This window comes from Zingiber officinale, chromosome 1A (genome assembly GCF_018446385.1).
Source record: "Zingiber officinale cultivar Zhangliang chromosome 1A, Zo_v1.1, whole genome shotgun sequence".
In the NCBI taxonomy this organism is placed as follows: domain Eukaryota; kingdom Viridiplantae; phylum Streptophyta; class Magnoliopsida; order Zingiberales; family Zingiberaceae; genus Zingiber; species Zingiber officinale.
In genome coordinates this window covers 10,618,979-10,637,804 of record NC_055987.1, presented here as the reverse complement: position 1 = coordinate 10,637,804, position 18,826 = coordinate 10,618,979, and the positions used below count along the sequence as shown (strand labels likewise).

At 42.1% G+C, this 18,826-nt stretch overlaps 1 protein-coding gene across 1 annotated transcript; it reads left to right on the top strand.

Annotated features, from left to right (window-relative positions):
* Positions 1 to 3,085: 3,085 nt before the first annotated feature.
* Positions 3,086 to 5,545, top strand: LOC122018066 (probable protein phosphatase 2C 4). The gene is made up of 4 exons (XM_042575756.1): positions 3,086 to 4,703; positions 4,773 to 4,886; positions 5,092 to 5,356; positions 5,427 to 5,545. Exons 1-4 carry the CDS (start codon positions 3,246 to 3,248, stop codon positions 5,540 to 5,542), a joined length of 1,953 nt encoding a protein of 650 aa, XP_042431690.1. The 5' UTR covers positions 3,086 to 3,245; the 3' UTR covers positions 5,543 to 5,545.
* The last annotated feature ends 13,281 nt before the right edge of the window (positions 5,546 to 18,826 follow it).

The following is an 18,826-nucleotide window of genomic DNA, read 5'->3' as shown; positions in this document are numbered from 1 at the left end:
ATGTGTACATTAATTACATGCATACATTCTAATTGAAGGATAAAAAATTATAACTGATCAGATTCTGGCCAACAAGAATTACCATATATATATATATATATATGTGGTTATAATCTGGTTGGCCAGAATTTAATTTTAATATATGCATGTAATTAATATATAAAGATGATGTTAATAAAATATCTTTAATAATGACTTATAAAGTGTATTCTAGTTGATCATATTCTAATTATTTAATATTTTTCATATATAAAAAAATATATTGTAGTTTAGGATTGAACTATAAATATTTGAATGATAATTTAATATAATTTCACTTAGGAGTATAGTTCCATTTTCCTCTGAAATTTAGGAAAAAAAATGAATATAGTGATTTTTTTTTTAAAAAATAATTATAAATCCTAATTTCAAATTTTTTCACAAAATGTTCAATTAAAATAAGAATCGAACTTTTTTTCCCTCTCTCCACTAATTCTTTTTTTCTTTCTTGATATTTTTTCTCTTTCTCTTTCATTGCTCGTACTTTTTTTTCTCTCTCCCCTTTATTTTCTTCTTCCTCCTATCCTCTTTCTTTTTATCTCTCTTATGGTCTTCTTCCTTTCATAATCTCTTTATTATTCTTTTCCTAATCCTAATTTTACCCTTAAATCTCTCACCGCACATTGATATCACTGCCGTCCACGTTGCTATTGCCACACGCCGCCATCACCCGCACCACTGTCATTTGCTGTCAATGCTATCGTTATTGCTTCGTTGATGCTCCACAATAAATTCTTTTTGATTGAGGTAAATTTTCTTACTCTATCTCTTTCGATTACGAATTCAAGTATTAGAAAAAGACACCCCCAGGGGCTGGATCAGTTGGTAAGTTGGTGGTATGTTTGCAGCATGGAGCGACGGTTCGAGTGTCGCCAGTTGCAATGTGGGATAATATCCCCGTCTGCTGGCTTAAAGCCTCGAACAACCATCAACTTGCCAACCCAGCATTCACCCTGATTTACCTTCCTCCTACAATACCATGGGGCAGGCGTAGGGGGCCGTTAGGCGGCGGAACCCGCCTTTGCAGCAAGTATTAGAAAAAGACCCCATGGGTCATCCGAGATGGCATGGGGCGGATGTTGCTGCAAGGAGGCCGCTAGGTCGAAACTCAGTGGCAACGGGGGAATAAATCCCCTATCCCTGTATCCCACCCGGTTCGTCCCATGTTAGCTCGGGTGCTACGATTTACTTCCCTCACAATGACCGTGGGTCCGGTCGGTGGAGGCCCTGGGGGCGAGGGTTTCGCCTTTTGCTGTATTGAAAGAGCTCTGGGGGCGAGCGGTGGGATGCTTGCTACATGAGGTTGCGAGGTCGAAACTCAGGGTAGTCGGGGTGTAAATCCCCGGTCCCTGTGCAACTCATCCCACCTACCACATGCTCACTCAGAATGCTGTGATTTACCTCCCTTGTGATGGCCTTGGGTCGGGTGCGGCGGGGGCGCTGGGGCGAGCGATTTCGCCTTTTTTGCTACAAGTATTAGAAAAAAACATATAGTATTAGACCCCACAGGTCATCCGAGTTGGTATGTGGTGAGATGTTTCCACACAAGTATTAGAAAAAACATATAGTATTAATTTTACATATATTTATATTTTTATTTGCTAGTTAAGTATGTCAAATATTTACAGATATTGAGATCTTCCGTACATTTGATGCTTAATTTGTTATATGAAAATGATCAATTTCATCTACGATCGTTCAGAAATTTGATTAATTAAATCATATCATTTATTACAATTCATCATATAATTCACTACAAGAAAACTTATGATGAAATTTAATTTCTATCACTAATTAGCAACTGAAATAAATTATGATATCTAATTTAGTGATAAAAATTAAATTTTATTGCCAATTCCATCTTTATACTTATTTAACTTATTTAATTAGCTAAAAAATTAAATTCTGTCACTATTTTAACAACGGAATAAGTTTTTGTCACTATTTTAACGATTGAATTAAGTTTCCGTCACTAATTAATTTTTTAATTAAGATTTTCATTCTCTATTTTTTTTTCTTTCCAACGGCTTAAAATCTTCCTCTATGATCAATCTTCTATCTGATCTCTAGCACACTTCTCTCCTCTTCTCTCCAATTTTTTATACAGGCATGCATCCTGTTTGTATACTGAATCTTCTCTCCTTCCCTCTCCTCTCTTAGCGGCGAGGTCTTACTTTGGCTCCGACCTTGCAACGAGGTCTTCCCTCGGCCACAACCTTTATGTGCTAGTCTCATGAAATCACATTGGAAATTTTGCGTGATGACTTGTTTGATGAGGACAATTATGGAATTATGGGAAGTATCAAAACTTTTTCTTTATCAACAATAAATTGGTATTGAAAATAGTAGAAAGAATTGAAGTTAATTTACACAATCAATTTGAAACCAACCTTATTAACCAAGTCACCATTCAATGTGATTCAATCCATCATTTATTGACTCTACTACCAGAAAACCAACCTTTTATTATCCACCAATAAATATTGCGCCCACAAACCCTATTATTATTTATTTATTATTATTATTATTAATAATATTGTAGTTAAAGTCAATTCAAAGCTGATCTGTGCAAATAAATAACCGAACCCCGATTCAATGCCTTCCCACTCCATGCAGGGATCGTGTGTCCGTATCAAGGCACGAAGCAGCAACAAAGCGAACGATTTATTCAAACGCGTGCCGTGTTTTAACGGCATTGGCTCGGTCTATGTTGCGTGTCGGGACTCTCGCGGTTCGCACGAACGCGGCCGGTGTTCCGTCGTCTCACGCGGTAAACGGAATGGTTGGACGAACCCGCACGGCGCCTGACGAGATCGGCACGTGCCGATCACCCGGCGGCGCGAATCTCCATCGGAGGCTACGAGTAAGATGAACGGGCTCGATTGAACCTTCGTGTGGGGCGCTGCATCCGGCGGACGGCGTCAATTCGATAGATCCTCGTCCATTATTGTAGAGGATTTATGACCTGGCTCAATCTTAAAAATTCAAATAAAATATGAGAAAAGGACGAGACACTGGTTTCTGGGAATTCGTGGCCACAAGTCAACGCCATCACGAGACCTGCTTCCATGATTTCAAAGAGCGAACTCCATTAAGTCAACGACCTCCTCTTTGCTCCCATCAATTCTACTTTTCCTCAAGGACAAAGCAATTCCTCTTCTCCCCCCTCCTCCTCTTTCTTGCTCTGATTCTTGGAGGTAGGTTCGATGGGGAACGGGGTCGCTAGGCTCGCAATCTGCTGGTCTGGCGGCGGCGGCGGCGGGATGCCGGTCGGTCGCCGCCACAGGGGTGCCTCCGTCACTTGGGATCCTTGCGACGAGGGGCTCGGGCACTCGTTCTGTTACGTGCGACCGGCCGACGCCGTTCCAGGTGCCTCTGGCCACTGCTCTGCCGCGGTGGCCGCTGCCGCGGTTGCCTCCTCCAAGGTTTACGTATCCGAGGAGACGGCCATGTTCAGATCCATCTCCGGAGCGGCGGTGAGCGCCAACGCCTCGACCCCGCTGTCTACTGCGCTTCTGGACGCTGCGCCCACCGCGGCGTCCGCCTTCGAGAGCTCCATCTCCTTTTCCTCCGTCGCGCTCCAGCCGGTCCCGCGCTTGTCCGGCCAGCTCTCCGGCTCTCTTTCCGCCGCCGACCGCGGGTTCATGTCCGGCCCCATCGAGAGGGGATTCATGTCCGGTCCACTCGATCCCCGCGCTTCCCTCTTCTCCGGTCCCTTAGAGAAACCTTTCCCGGTCTCAGGAAACCTCCGGCGTAGCGTCTCCCATGGTCTTCCGAGGCGCTTTCGCCGTGCTGCCGCGGCGCGCTCACTCTTGCGTGAGATCACCAAGCGGATCTCCAAAACCATCTCCAGCGCGGCGCATGGCCAGGGTTTCCTCGTCGCGCCCATCAAGGGGCTCAAAGATTCCACTTTGCCGGACGGCGGGTCGAAGGGCACAACCCTGGAGACGGCAGCGCAGTGGTCCGATATGCCTGATTCCGTCGAGGGTAACATCCAATGGGCGCAGGGTAAGGCAGGGGAGGATCGCGTGCACGTGGTCGTCTCGGAGGAGCACGGGTGGGTCTTCGTCGGCATCTACGACGGCTTCAACGGCCCCGACGCCACCGACTACCTGCTTTCCAACCTCTACGCTTCCATCCATCGCGAGCTCAAGGGATTACTCTGGGACGACAAAGACGACACCTTTCCCAGCGAGGAGCTTCTCATCAACCAAAATCGATTTCTTCTCGCCGCCGATTCACCGAATTCCGCATTCACAGAACAGATCGCCGCCGCCGAGCAGAGGTGCGAGCAGAGTCGCCGCCAGTGGAAGCGCGACTGCGAGAGGGAGAGGCCCGATCTCGAGCGGACGCTGAAAGAACAGCCGAGCTCGGTGAATCACTCTCTGGTGCTGGAGGCGCTCCGCCGGGCGCTGAAGAAGACAGAGGATTCCTTCTTGGACATCGCCGACAAGATGCTGGCCGACAACCCCGAGCTGGCGCTCATGGGCTCCTGCGCCCTGGTCATGCTCATGAAGGGCGAAGACGTCTACCTCATGAACGTCGGAGATAGCCGCGCTGTCTTGGCGCAGATGCCATGGCACGACCACCAGAGGATCGACGAAGGCCACGGAAATTCAACTGCCGTGCAGCTTACTTCCGATCACAGCACCTCCATCGAAGAGGTACTTATCTAAAAAGCAAATCTTTCTCTGTAAATTGTTCTCCTTTAATTAATTTAATATGTTGTTCAGGAGGTTCAAAGAATTAGGAAAGAGCACCCCGATGATGCCTCTGCGATCTCGAACGATCGCGTGAAGCGATCGTTGAAGGTGACGAGAGCTTTTGGGGCAGGCTTTCTGAAGCAGGCAAGGCTTGTTTTCCACTCATTTTTAGTGTGCCGAATTCATTAATGGCTTTAAGGATTATCTTGTTATCGACATCTTCTTCTGAATTAATTAATCCAACCTGAATTTGGGGTGACTTTTATCTCAAATTGCAGTTGTCTTATAGACCCTATCAGTTGAATCAAAAAGACAGATCTTTCATGCTTCAATTTGGTCTCTCTTGCAGCCTAAATGGAACAATGCCCTTCTGGAGATGTTCAGAATTGACTATGTGGGTAACTCGCCTTACATCACTTGCAACCCCTTCCTCCACCACCACAAGCTCAGCCCCAACGATAGGTTTTTGATACTCTCATCGGACGGGCTTTACCAGTACTTCACCAACGAAGAAGCAGTGGCTCAAGTCGAAGGGTTCATCGCGATGACCCCTGAAGGTGATCCTGCTCAACACCTTGTTGAAGAAGCTCTCTTTCGAGCTGCTAAGAAAGCTGGTAGGTTCTGAAGATATCACTAGTCATTACCTCATTTGATATTATATGTGATCATGTTGATTCATTGTAGGCATGGAGTTCCATGAATTGCTTGAGATCCCACAAGGCGATAGACGACGGTACCACGACGATATCTCCATCATTATCATCTCCTTGGAAGGGCAAATATGGCGATCTTGCATGTAAATAGAAGAAAGAGTAGGAAGAATTTACACACAAAAAAGAAGGAAATAAGTAGAATTTAGCTTTGAGGAGGCTCATGGATTCACTGAGCATGTATAGGCTTTGACGTCTACAAGTAGAAACTTTGTCATCTCTAAATGCTTGTTAATTGACAATAGATTTAACAGATTTTTTTTTTTTTTGAAATTAGTTTGAGTAGCCCGTCGTTGAATCCTTCATGTCGACCTTAAAAAAACATGTTTCATGAACACACTCTGTATTTCCAATCCAGCAATGGAGTCACCTCCTTCCTCTGTGCATAGTCTTTTGTAGTTGGAATCAGTTGTAGGATTAAGTGCACGTGGGTGGACTAGATCTAATTGAGTTCACATGGATGGATTTAATCTCCATAAATTTGGGCTCACACTTAATTAACACACACATAATTAATTACCATTAAAATGACTAAACCCGATTAAGTGATCTAATGCTTCATTGTATATAAGGAAGGTTTGGATTAAATGGATGTGGATTCAATGTGTAGATCCAAAACCTGATTCATTAACATTGATGAGCTATTAATGATGGGTGGACTTTAAGGAGGATAGTCCCTATGGGATGAGCTTGGTATGCAAAGGATGAGACTCATGAATTAGGACAGGTTCTAGAGTCTCTTCAACCTCTTCTCTTCCTTATCAAGAGAAAACTAAGGAATGTCGCCATCCACTCCTGTAGAAGATTTTTCGCAATAGCATGAACTCCAGCGACAAGTAAGAAGCATTAGCCTTTGCGATAGATTCAGTTCAGTCATTCATGTGCTATTGTTTCGATTTGTATTGAGCTTTAGAGATTGATAGAAGCTAAATCCTGTAATAAATACATCCTTTAGTTCATATATGATGTATTGCAATTTTAACAATTGTTATTAGAGTTATTAGTTTTTAAAGCGAAAGGATAATTTTTCAACGTTTTAGTACACATACATCAAATTTTGCATTTGATTCCATATAGATGAGCGAAATTGATGTATATCCGTTGAATATAGTATGAATAGATTAGGATTTAACCTTTGAATCGAGTTTTTCGCATTATCTGCGAAGAACGAGATTGGCGGCGCGATTTTAGAGCAGAAAATCACGTTTCAGAAATGGGTGTTTTTTTTATATCAATCGATTGGGAAGATTCCAAATCGATTGAGAGTCGCGGATTCACGAACAGAATCATCTTGAATCGTCAGTTGATCGATTGGTGCTTACCAATCGATTGACGTAAGGTTTGATCGATTGGGGTGCTCAAGTTTGTGAATAGAAGAGGTTGGAATCGATCAGCTGATCGATTGATGTTTACCAATCGATCGGCATGAGGAATCAATTGATTCAGACTGCTGATCGCGACAAGAATTCAAAGGAAAACTTCTGGATCGATCGGCTGATCGATTGGGGTCACCAATAGATCAGTCAATCGATTGAAGGTTGCAAGAATCAAACAGAAAGCTCCTGAATCAATCAACCGATCGATTGTAGTTACCAATCGATTGGTCAATCGATTGATGTTTGTAAGAATCCAATAGAAAGCTGCTGGATCGATCGACTAATCGATTGGGATTCACTAATCGATCATCCAGTCGATCAGATTTCACTGGGTTGTCTACATAAGTATTCCTGATTGATCGACTAATCGATTGACATTAGTCAATCGATTAGACAATCGATTGGGTGGATGAACCAACGAATAGAAGCTTTCTGGATCGATCAGTGGATCAATTCATGTGTGTTCAATCGATCGATCAATCGATTGGCACGCATGTGAATCGATTCACATTCTTTTTGATTGATTAAAAGGGGTGTCAATTGATTGATATCACATACCAATCAATTGATAACTGAATTTAGCTCAGTTCTCAGCAATTTCTTCCTGGATTCTTCTTTGCTCTTGCTACCTAGTCAAAACTATATTATTGCCAAAGCGAGAACTATTGGGGAAGCTAGGAGTACTAGTGTAGAGGGATGTATATCCATACTAAGGATGATTAGCCCAAAGGAAAATCATTTTTTATGTCGGATATATGTTTAAGGAAGCTCACAAATTGAGCTACACTTCTTGATCATGCACATAGTGTGTCGGCCCAAAGGAAGGAGCACTATATGGCCGGTTAGAGGCATTGTGAGTGATGCTAGAAAACATAAGCTAACTAAAGAAGCTCATAAATAAAGTATCATGTGCATAATACGTCGGCCCAAAGGAAGACGAGTTATGTGGCAGATGAAGGTGATCATGAGTTACTTGGAGAGTACAAATAACAAGTTACAATTTAGTCCAAAGATTTAATCTAATGTTGCACTGGATATCTCTATATATGCTCATAAAGTTGCATGTTTTATTTGTTGCATTTTGTTATTGCACAAGATACATGTCTTATTTGCTAAATTGAGCTATGTTTTTTTTTTGTTTATGTAGTACTCTCAATGTTTGCTAATTTGAATAACATCCCCGTACTTACTGGTATAAATTTTGGACAATGGAAAGAACATATTACAGTACTATTGGGCTGCATGAATCTGGACTATGCCTTTAGGCATGATCACCCTGCACCTTTAAATGATGATTCGACTACGATCAAAAGGTGAACTTTGACAAGTGGTAGCGATCTAATCGCATGAGTCTGATGATCATGAGAATGTCAATACCAGAATCATTAAGGGGTTCGATAATTGAGAAGGAGGATGCTAAAATCTTCTTTAAGGAATTAGCGGACCGATTTGCCTCAAATGAAAAGGCCGAGACTACTACGCTTCTCACGAAGTTAGTGCCCATGCGGTACATATGGAAGCGTAACATTAGAAGTACATCATGGAGATGTCTAACCTGGTTATAAGGCTTAAGATACTAAAGTTAGACATGTTTGAAAGTGCCCTTGTGAACCTCATCTTGATCTCTCTACCTACACAGTTAATTCCTTTTAAGATTAGTTATAATACTCAAAAGGAGAAATAGACACTAAATGAGCTCATAGCTCAGTGTGTACAGAAAGAAGAGAGATTAAGAGGTGACACATCTTAAAGTGCTCACTATGCATCCTTATCTCAATATCCGAACAAGAAAAAAAAGAAGGGTAATGATAAAAGTAAGGGTAAACAACTGCAGTGATTGGGGCTTCAGGGCATGCATAAAGTGCAAAAGCAATAAGATTCAGACCCAACTTATTTCTTTTGTAAAAAGAAAGGTCATCTGAAGAAGGATTACCCTAGATAGGCCAATCGACGTGCTAAGAAAGGTATACTTCTCAACTTGGTTAGTTCAGAGGTCAACTAGCTAGCTACTGTACCTAATAACATTTGGTGGATATATATTGGTGCAACTACTCACATAAGTGTAACTATGCAGGGTTGCCTCACGAGCCAAATGTCAATTGATGCTGAAAGATTCATCTATACCGGAATGGGCAAGAAGACAAAAGTAAAGGCAATAGGTGTCTTTAGAGTTTGTTTGAGGAATAATGTACTTTTGAGTTTGGAAAAAACTTTTATAGTTCCGTCTTTTAAATGAAACTTAATTTCTATTTCATGTTTGGACAAATCCGGATATACTTGTTCATTTGGAAATGGAAAATTTAGTATTTTTTGAAATTCTATCTTGTGCAATACTGGTTCCTTGATTGACAAGTTAGATTGGATACTGAAACTCATACAGATAATTTTGTGATGCATAGTATAGGTGTGAAGTGTGGTATGACAAATGAGAATTCATCCATGTTGTGACATGAGCGTTTATGACATATCTCTAAACAACGCCTAGAAAGGTTAATGTCACTAGGAATTCTCAAGTCTCTTGATATGTCAAACTTTAGAACCTGTATTGAGTGTATCAAGGGGAAAACAACTAACAGAAGTAATAAGCATTCAAGGCGGAGTAATAGAGTCTTAGAGCTTATACATACAAATATATGTGGACCATTCCCTAAGGCTTCTTGGAATGGTCAATCATACTTTATAAACTTTATAGATGATTATTCCTGATATGAATACTTGTACCTTATTCATGAGAAGTCGCAGTCCCTAGACATGTTTAAACCTTCAAAGCCGAAGTTGAAAATCAACTTGGTAAGAAGATTAAGGCTGTAAGATTAGACCGTAGTGGTAAATACTATGGTAGATTTGATGGATAAGGAGAACAACGCCCGGGACCATTTGCGGATTACCTTACTGAGTGCGGTATCATGACGTAATACACCATGCCTGGGATACCTCAGCAAAATGGTGTAGCAGAGCAATGAAACCGAACCTTCAAATATAGGTGAGAAGTATGATTGCATTTTCTTCTCTACCAGAGTCTTTGTGGGGTGAAGCACTCAAGACTACAGTTTACTTACTCAACAGAGTTTCTAGTAAGGCAGTAACAAAAACTCCATATGAGTTGTGGATAGATAGAGCGCCTAGTCTTAGACATCTACATGTCTGGGGTTGTTCAACTGAAGCTAGGCCCTATAAACCTAATGAAAGAAAATTTGAGTCAAGAACCGTTAGTTGCCATTTTGTAGAATACTCTGAAAACTCAAGAGGTTTTAAGTTCTAATACCCCTTGAGTAGATCATTTTTCGAGATGGGTAATGCCGAATTTATTGAGGATGGTGGGAGTGATAAAGCTAGGGAAATATCATTTGAGGAAAATATTAATGATCCTAATATGGTAACTATTGATGCAGCTAATAGTGAAATGGTTACCGTTCCACATATAGTTGAAGCAACACGGTCAGAAGGGGTAGTTGACTGTAACGCCTGAAAATTCTCAAACTTGCATTAGAATTATTCTATGATTTTTTTGGAATTTTTAGATATTTTTCCGGAATTTTCCGAGTAGCGGAAGTAGCAAAAGTAATTAGATAAGCAAAATGGTTTAAGCGGGAATCGAACCCGGGACCTCTCGGGTCCGCTAAACCTTTAGTTAGCCTTAGTAACCGGTGAACCCAGCAGGGCCGTGCTGAAATAAAGAGGAACCAATTATATTTATATTAGAGTTGGGTTCAATAACCCACTTAATATAAATTAAGAACTTAAGTTGGGTTTGGTTTAATTTGGTTCGGCAGCCCTCTCCTCACAAAACCTCACGCCACTTTCTTTCTCCAAACCCTCACGCCGAACACCTCTCCCTCTCCTCCTTCTCTCGGTGCCACAACAAGGGAAGACCTAGGGTTTTTTTTCCCTAGGGCCCAAGGACACTTTCCGGCGACGATTTCAGCACAAGGACGTTCCCCTCCGCGAGTAGAGCACGTGGACGCGAGCGAATCGTCGGGAAGTCGTCTCCACCGGAATTTCTAGCGATTAGGTTTGTAAGAAATCTAGCACACAAGTAAGAAACCCTCACCTGCAGTATAATTCCGTTTGAGTTTTTATGCTTTAGTTAGGATGTATGCGATTTTTATCGATATCTAGGGTGTATTTAACTCTCTTCAGATTAGGGTTTAGTTGAGCACCTCTAGATGGGTCGGGCACGTCTTCCCTCTTCAGATAGGAGGTTAGACGTTGTCGGGTGCCTAGAGGTGGTATCCCTAATGGGGAGAAGAGTTAGAGCATCCTAGGGGCTCGATTAAATGTCTAGCTCAATAATAGACAGTTTAAATAACTTATTAAATGCACTAGAAGCATTTAAAATAGAAAATTAGTTTATTTCAACTTATGGACTACTGGTCCAATGGGTGGGCTCCGCCTCTAGGTTCGGACAACCTAGTTCTAGGTTCGGATAACCTAGATTCAACAAAATAAGTATATAGCATTGTATTTTACTTTCGGATGGTATGTAGCATGGATTAGATATCCGGCCGGACTCCATAGTCGTCCCTAGGTTTAGCTAACCTAGTAAACCCTACTAGATTGAACTTGCAATCCCTTGGATAGGGATGCGCACATGCAAGTCTATGTCGGGGCCCATCGGTGATGTTTAGTATTTTCACTTATTATATGTATAGCTTTTCAAATTCACAATCATTATGTGAGTTCACTTAGTTTCGATCAGATTCGCTTAGTTTATATGGATCATGATCTGCTTTTAGTTCGGCCATGATTTGTTTCATCTCATTTACACTAGTATGATAGCTTATGTTCTCTTGATTGCTATGCTTGTATGATCACATGCCATGCCATGTTTAGCCTAGTCAGATATTTCAAATAGCATGCTTTAAAAATCATATCTGCATCGTATGCATGTTTTGTGAGGTAGATGGTTTCTTACTAAGCTTTTTAGCTTATAGATGCTACTTTTCTTATACTGCAGATACATGTAAAAGAAAAGTGGACTAGTGGAGGCTGGAGGGCAATGCAGATCAAGATGTGTGTGGGAGGAACTGGAATAAAGATCTGAGGGATCTAGCAAGTTTATCTTATGTTTTAGAATATTTAGCAAGTTAACCGCCTTACCGCTTTAGAGATTATCTATCATTAGTTGTACTTAGCGTGGTTACTTGTCATGAAGTAATGAATCATATCTCACATCATGTTTAGTATGTTAGCCATTACCTAGTAGAATGTCCATTTAGCTTTTATAGTGTTGTATAATGATTTTGCACGCATCGCTGCCGATATCGAGTGTTCTAATCGAATCGAAACCCCCGATCGGTCGCCAGATCGATCGGGTCTCTCGGCCATGGACCGATCGTGAGCCGGTTTTAACCGAATAACTCTCTGCGGCTAGATCGTTTGGCGGATCGATTCAGCCGATGTAAAGAACTCGATAGTTGGATCGCGACACACCACTTATCGGCCACCGACGATCGATCGGTGAACCGATCGGTCGATCGCCGTGAGAGGTCTCTGGATCGGCGCATCGATCCAGCGCATCTGAAACTCTAGTGAAGTCGGATGGATCGGATCGCCATCCAAGTTCTTCCCGTGCTGCGGTCGTGGACCGTCCTCCGATCGAGTCAATCGTCCATCGATGGTAAATACCTCCCTAGCGGTGTACAATTATTAGGTACATGTAGAACATCCTAACTCGACGGCAATTACATTAGCAAAATTTTAATAAACCCGGTTTTCTCCGGCGATATAGATATTGTGGCGGAGCATGGCCTGTACCGCGCGTAAGGTGGGTCGTTATAGAGTGGTATCAGAGCGGTGTTCCATACTTCCTACACACACATCAGCATTGTACTGCCGCCTTCCAAGTAAGAATACCTCTAATCTCTTTATTGTTCTTGCTTTCTAATTTCATGTTTATATGCCTCCTGCTTGTTAGTATGTGATAGTTTTAAACATGATATCGGTAGTGATATAACTGTAATTATCTTAGTTATGTTATGTTCTCTATGTCTTTAGAAATGGCACGAGGACGCCCAGCTAGAAGGGCACTAGCTACTGAGCCCAAGGAGAGGCTACAGAAAGCAATGACTCTTCTGACACGTGTTAGTAGCTTCATGGGAAACCGACGGTTGGAAAGACCACGAAGCAAAAGGAAATGTACTCACACCCACAACACCCTGTGGGGATGACAATGGTCTTAGGGTCGAATTCCACACCAGATTTGACACAACACAAGAATTCAAGCTGAGCCAAGAAAAAGCCTATTTGATCCAATGGCGGTCGAGTCAACCTCTTCTCGGCACTAGTGAACCATGGGATGCACAAGCCTGGTTCAAAACACCGGAGAGCACGATGGAGCTCGGTGGCGAACACGAGAAGGTGAAGTGTGCCTCCTTCGCTGACAGGAGACACACGCATGTGGTGGGAAAGAATCGAAACAAGCGCCCGATGAACCAGATGTCATGGGCAGAAAGAATTCTTCGAGGAGTTCTTTCACATACGGGTTACAAACCGCCACTACGACGAGTTCACCGAGTTTCGCTGGGCAACCTATCCGCTGAGGAAGCCGTGAAGAAATTCAACAGGTTGGCTCGTCCATGCCCGAGCTAGTCACAAAAGGAACGAATCCGATTGATGCTCAAGATCGATGCGAGATAGCGGTGAACGTGATGGTGGCATACATAGGCCACAAACCACGGAGGAGTTAGTGGCAAGCCTTGCCTTGACCACGAGCATTACCGTAGCGAGCGGCATCAACAGGCAAGTCTCCTCGAGTCCAAAGGCCAAGGAAACTCTCACACTCAAAACAGCAAGGCCACAGCTCTAACAGGAACTCCAACAGCAACACAAATCGAAGTGACCCAAAAGGAGGACCATCTAGCAAGCGACCCAGTTATCCAAAGTGTGCTACTTGTGGGAAATTCCACCCAGGGGTTTGTCGCAAGGGCACACGAGAATGCTTTGAATGTGGACAAGAAGGCACATGGCCAGAAACAAGACCGGTCTTCCTCGACACACAAGATGTACGTCTGTGCCAAAGCGTATATCAGAGGTCGCTCTAGAAGGTCCACTTATCGGCCGGGGCAGATTAGAAGCCCCCTCACTCACCAGCGAGGATCTACTCACTCACTAGGAGGACGCCATGCCTCGGCAGTTGTCACAGTCGGATTAGCATTTTACGATATAGTGCTACTATTCTATTTGATCTTGGGCAACCCATTCATATATAGCCGGGATGTTCACAAAAATTAGAAATACCCTGAGGTACTGATTTGATGTGACCTAGACTACCTTCAAGAGATCATGGCATCCACGCGCTGGCTCAGAGCAGTGTCATAGCCGACAGAGAGCTCTTTTGTAATCGATAGTGCTAGAAATGACCGACTATGACGTTATCTTTGGAATGGACTTTCGATCGGATCACGGTGCTACCATAGAGTCGTAAATGAAAGTCATCTTCCAACTGAAAGGCAATTTGAATCTGTTGGAGAACCAAAGAAAGGCCAAGTTTCTCTCAGCTATGAAAGCACGAGCTACTGGATTCGGGATGTCTGAGTTCCTAGCACACGTAGTCAACGCCACGTGACAAGAACCAACAGCTAGCGGAGGTTCGAGTCGTATGTGACTACCCAGAAGAGTTACTAGGCTTAGCACTAGACAGGGAGATTGACTTTGAGATAGAGCTCATTCCCGGTACAAATCCTATCTCCAAAGCGCCTTATCGCATGGCTCCAGCAGAACTGAAGGTGAGCAACTCAGGAGCTGCTCGACAAGAGTTTCATACGCCTTAGTCACTCACCATGGGGAGCGCTGTTCGTGAAAAAGAAGGATGGAAGCATGCGATTGTGCATAGACTAGATCACACTGAACCAAGTCACGATCAAGAACATGTATCCCCTTCCTAGAATTGATGATCCGTTCGATCACCTAAAGGGAGCAGATGTTCTCTAAGATAGATCTCGGATCAGGTTATCATCAGGTAAAGGTTAAAGAAGGGGATATACCCAAGACAACATTCAGAACCGGATACGGACACTACGAGTTCGTAGTCATGCCCTTTGGCGTGACCAAATGCTCCAGCTACATTCATGGATCTCATGAACAGAGTATCTGGGAGTATTTAGATAAGTTTGTTATTGTGTTTATCGATGACATTCTTATCTACTCAGGAACTCGGGAAGAACACTCAGAGCACCTGAAACTAGTATTGCAGACCCAGAATCCGCTATACGCCAAGTTCACGAAATGTGAATTTTGGTTAGATCAGTGTCCTTCCTAGGTCACATCATCTCAAAGGATGGTATTATGGTAGATCCCAGCAAGATAGAAGCTGAATAAGTTGGAAGAGACCTAAGAATGCCTGAAATCGGGAGCTTCGGGATTAGCAGGATATTACGTAAAGTTTGTAGAGGACTTCTCGAGGATAGCCTCCCATGCCGACTCTTACCGGAAAGAGAAGTATCGATGAGACAGGAGCAGCATGAAAATGAAGGAGATTGACCGTGCACCTATTCGACTCTACCGGAGAACGCAGACCTTTGACATCTATAGTGATGCCTCTAAGTTGGGACTAGGAGCAATATTGATGCAAACGGCAAGGTGATCGCCTATGCCTCCGACAACAACTCAAGGATTATGAGAAGAATTACCTACTCATGACCTTGAGCTTGCAGCAGTGGTGTTCGCTCTAAAATTTGGAGACATTATTTGTATGGAGCTCGGTGAGTGTATGATCATCAGTAGCAAGTACTTCTTCACTCGGAGGATCTGAATATGTGATGTGAGATGGTTAGAGCTGGTCAAAGACTACGATATAGACATCCTCTACCATCCAGGGAAAGTAAATAAGGTAGCGGATGCACTTAGCGAAAAGTCCGATGCTACCTTATTATCTCTAGCAGCCATGTCACCACCCCTACAGAAGGAGATCATAGATTTCGGTCTTGAACTCATCGTTGGACAGCCCTCTACTATGACCTTAGAGTCTACCTTGCTTGGTGATGGGAGTGAATAGACCTCAAATTGAAAATCAAGCAAGGGCTAGCGTAATCAAGTAGAGAATTGAGTGTCCATAGGGGGTGTTGTATTTTGCAGACTCATGTTCCATCGGGAGGAGCTACGATGTTTAGATGAGGCTCACAGGACTCTCTGCGATGCATCCGTTCCACCAAAATGTATCAAGACCAAAAGCGTTTTGGTGGCCGGGATGAGCGAGACATCGCCGGATATGTTAGCATCGCCTCACCTGTCAGGATCAGCGACCAGGAGGAGTTCTGCAGCCTATACAGATTCCAGAATGGAAGTGGGAGGATATCTCTATGGACTTCATAGTGGGACTACCCAGAACCACGAATGGTTTGGATGCCATCTGGGTAATAGTCGACAGGTTGACTAAATCAGCCCACTTTTTAGCTATCAAGATATCCTACTCCATGGAGAAGCTAGCTCAATTGTATCTCCAGGAGATCGTCAGACTTCATGGAGTCCCACGTACCTGTTGGTTAATCCTAGGAAAACGTACCGGTTCCACTGTATAAAAATTTTTGTACAAGTGTCGAACCTTTCCTTAAATAACCTATTGTGTTCTTTAGAAGTTAAATTAGGAATCGCAGACGGAACTTAACATCATTGATTCCAAATTTAACTTATCTGTTCTTAATGGTTTAGATTTGAATCGCAAGCGGAACTTAACATTATTGATTCAAACCTACCTAGATTATTAATTCCATAAATATTAATTTCCAAAATTGGCTTCCAGGACTGCATGGCGAGGCACATGGCCTTCTTGGATATGGGAGCAACCACCACCGCCTAGGCAAAGCCTTTTAAGGAAAGCTAATATTTATTTCCTTAAATAACTCTAGGTTAACCAAAAAGAATAATCGAATCACAAATTCGAAAAAGAAGAAAACACAAACTCGAAAACTATATTTGAAAAACTAGATCTAATTGCCTCTTGTATTTAGAATTCTTACAAAAAGAAAACTAGCATGATGCGGAAAACAATTGCTAATTATACCTTCTTTTTGTATGCTAATGACCTCAAGATCTTCTGCCGTATTCCTCGCCTCGCCTTGGACGTCGTGTGGGCGACGAACCTCCAAGATGAACACCACCCAAAAGAGTCCTTCTCCTCCTTACAATATTCGGCCACCACCACCTCTAATAGAAAAGAGAGCAAAGGGAGAAGAGAAGGGAAAGGGCCGGCCACCAAGAGATCACCCAAGCAATGGAATAAGAGTTGTGTCTCCTGAAGCCCCCCTTACCCCTTCTTTTATATTACTTGCCCAAGGCAAATAAGGAAATATTTTAATAATTTTCCTTTTCCCTTTTTATTTTCCTTTTTCCTTCCTCTTGATTGAATTAATCATCAATCAATGGTTGAGATCAATCCTATTTGTTTTAGGATTGGGATTGAATCCTATTGGCCAGCCCTTGCTTGGGCACCAAGCAAGGTGGCCGGCCACATTAAAAGGCAAGGAAAAAATTTTTTTATATAAAATTTTACAAGATAAACTCTTATAAAATTTTACAAGCTCTCTTTCCTAAAGTAGGAGTTAAAAAAAGGAAAGTTTCTAAAATTAAAACCATGTTTTAAAATTTAAAAACTTTCTTATAAAATTTCCTTTTTTAACATGATGATAGAAAATTTTAATTTTAAAACTTATCTTCTTTTTTTCTTAAACCACGAGGATGGTTAAAAAAGGAAAGTTTTAAAACTTTTAAAACTCTCTATTAAAACATGTGGCCAAATTCAAATTAGGAAAGTTTTAAAAATTAAAATCTCTCTTTTAAAACTTATAGTTTTCTACAAAGAGAAGATTTTAAAAATTCAAAACAACCCTCCCTTTTTGAATTATTGTGGCCGGCCCCTCTGCTTGGTCAAGAAGCTATAGGCCCTTCAAAGGATGTGGGCCATTGCTTGGTCACCAAGCAATGGTCCGAACCCTCTTGGACACCAAGAAGAGCCTTACATTTGGATGGACTTGAGGCTATAATGAGGCTACGGCAGGGGCAGAGGAGAAGGTTTTGGCCTTCCGATGAGCTTGAGTATCCCGTGTTCGCCAACACACAACTCAAATTCATCGATAACAACTCATTCCACTAAAGAGTTATTACCGCACTACCGCACCAATCCCAAATTATATTATGGGCTCCTTCTTATCATGAGTGTGTTAGTCTCCCTGTGTTTAAGATTATGAATGCCCACTAATTAAGTAAATTACTGACAACTCACTTAATTAATATCTAGCTCCAAGAGTAGTACCACTCAACTTTATTGTCATGTCGGACTAAGTCCACCTGCAGGATTTAACATGGCAATCCTTATGAGCTCCTCTTGGGGACATTCTCAACCTAGATAACTAGGACACAGATTCCTTCTATAATCAACAACACACACTATAAGTAATATCATTTCTCAACTTATCGGGCATATTGATTTATCGAGCTAAACCTCACCCTTTGATAAATCAAAGAAATAAATATTAAATATATGTGCTTGTTATTATATTAGGATTAAGAGTACACACTTCCATAATAACTAAGGTTTAGTTCTTTTACTAAGTCAGTACAAAAAGAATTTACCTAAATGATTCTACTCAATACACTTAAAGTATATCAGTGTAATTTATTAGTTAAGATAAACTAATACTTAATTACACTACGACTATACTGATAGTTTGTTCCTTTCTATCTTAGTCGCGAGCTACTGTTTATAATTTATAAGGTACTGATAACATGATCCTCTGTGTGTGACACCACACACCATGTTATCTACAATATAAATTAATTGAACATCTACATTTGGTATATACAAATGTAGACACTTGACCAATGTGATTCTTATAAATGTATATACAAAAGCTAGGCTTTTAGTATACACTCCAACAGTACCATTATCTCAGACAGAGACAGCAGATTTACATCACACTTCTGGGAGTGTGTACAGTCAGCATTGGGCACGAAGTTAAAGTTCAGCACAGCATTCCATCCGCAGACAGATGGTCAGACAGAG

Excerpts from the sequence above, each read along its gene's own strand:
- LOC122018066 (XM_042575756.1), top strand. The coding sequence starts at position 3,246 with ATGGGGAACGGGGTCGCTAGGCTCGCAATCTGCTGGTCTGGCGGCGGC. Across the intron at positions 4,704-4,772 it reads ACAGCACCTCCATCGAAGAG|GAGGTTCAAAGAATTAGGAA; the intron begins GTACTTATCTAA and ends TATGTTGTTCAG. Across the intron at positions 5,357-5,426 it reads TCGAGCTGCTAAGAAAGCTG|GCATGGAGTTCCATGAATTG; the intron begins GTAGGTTCTGAA and ends GATTCATTGTAG.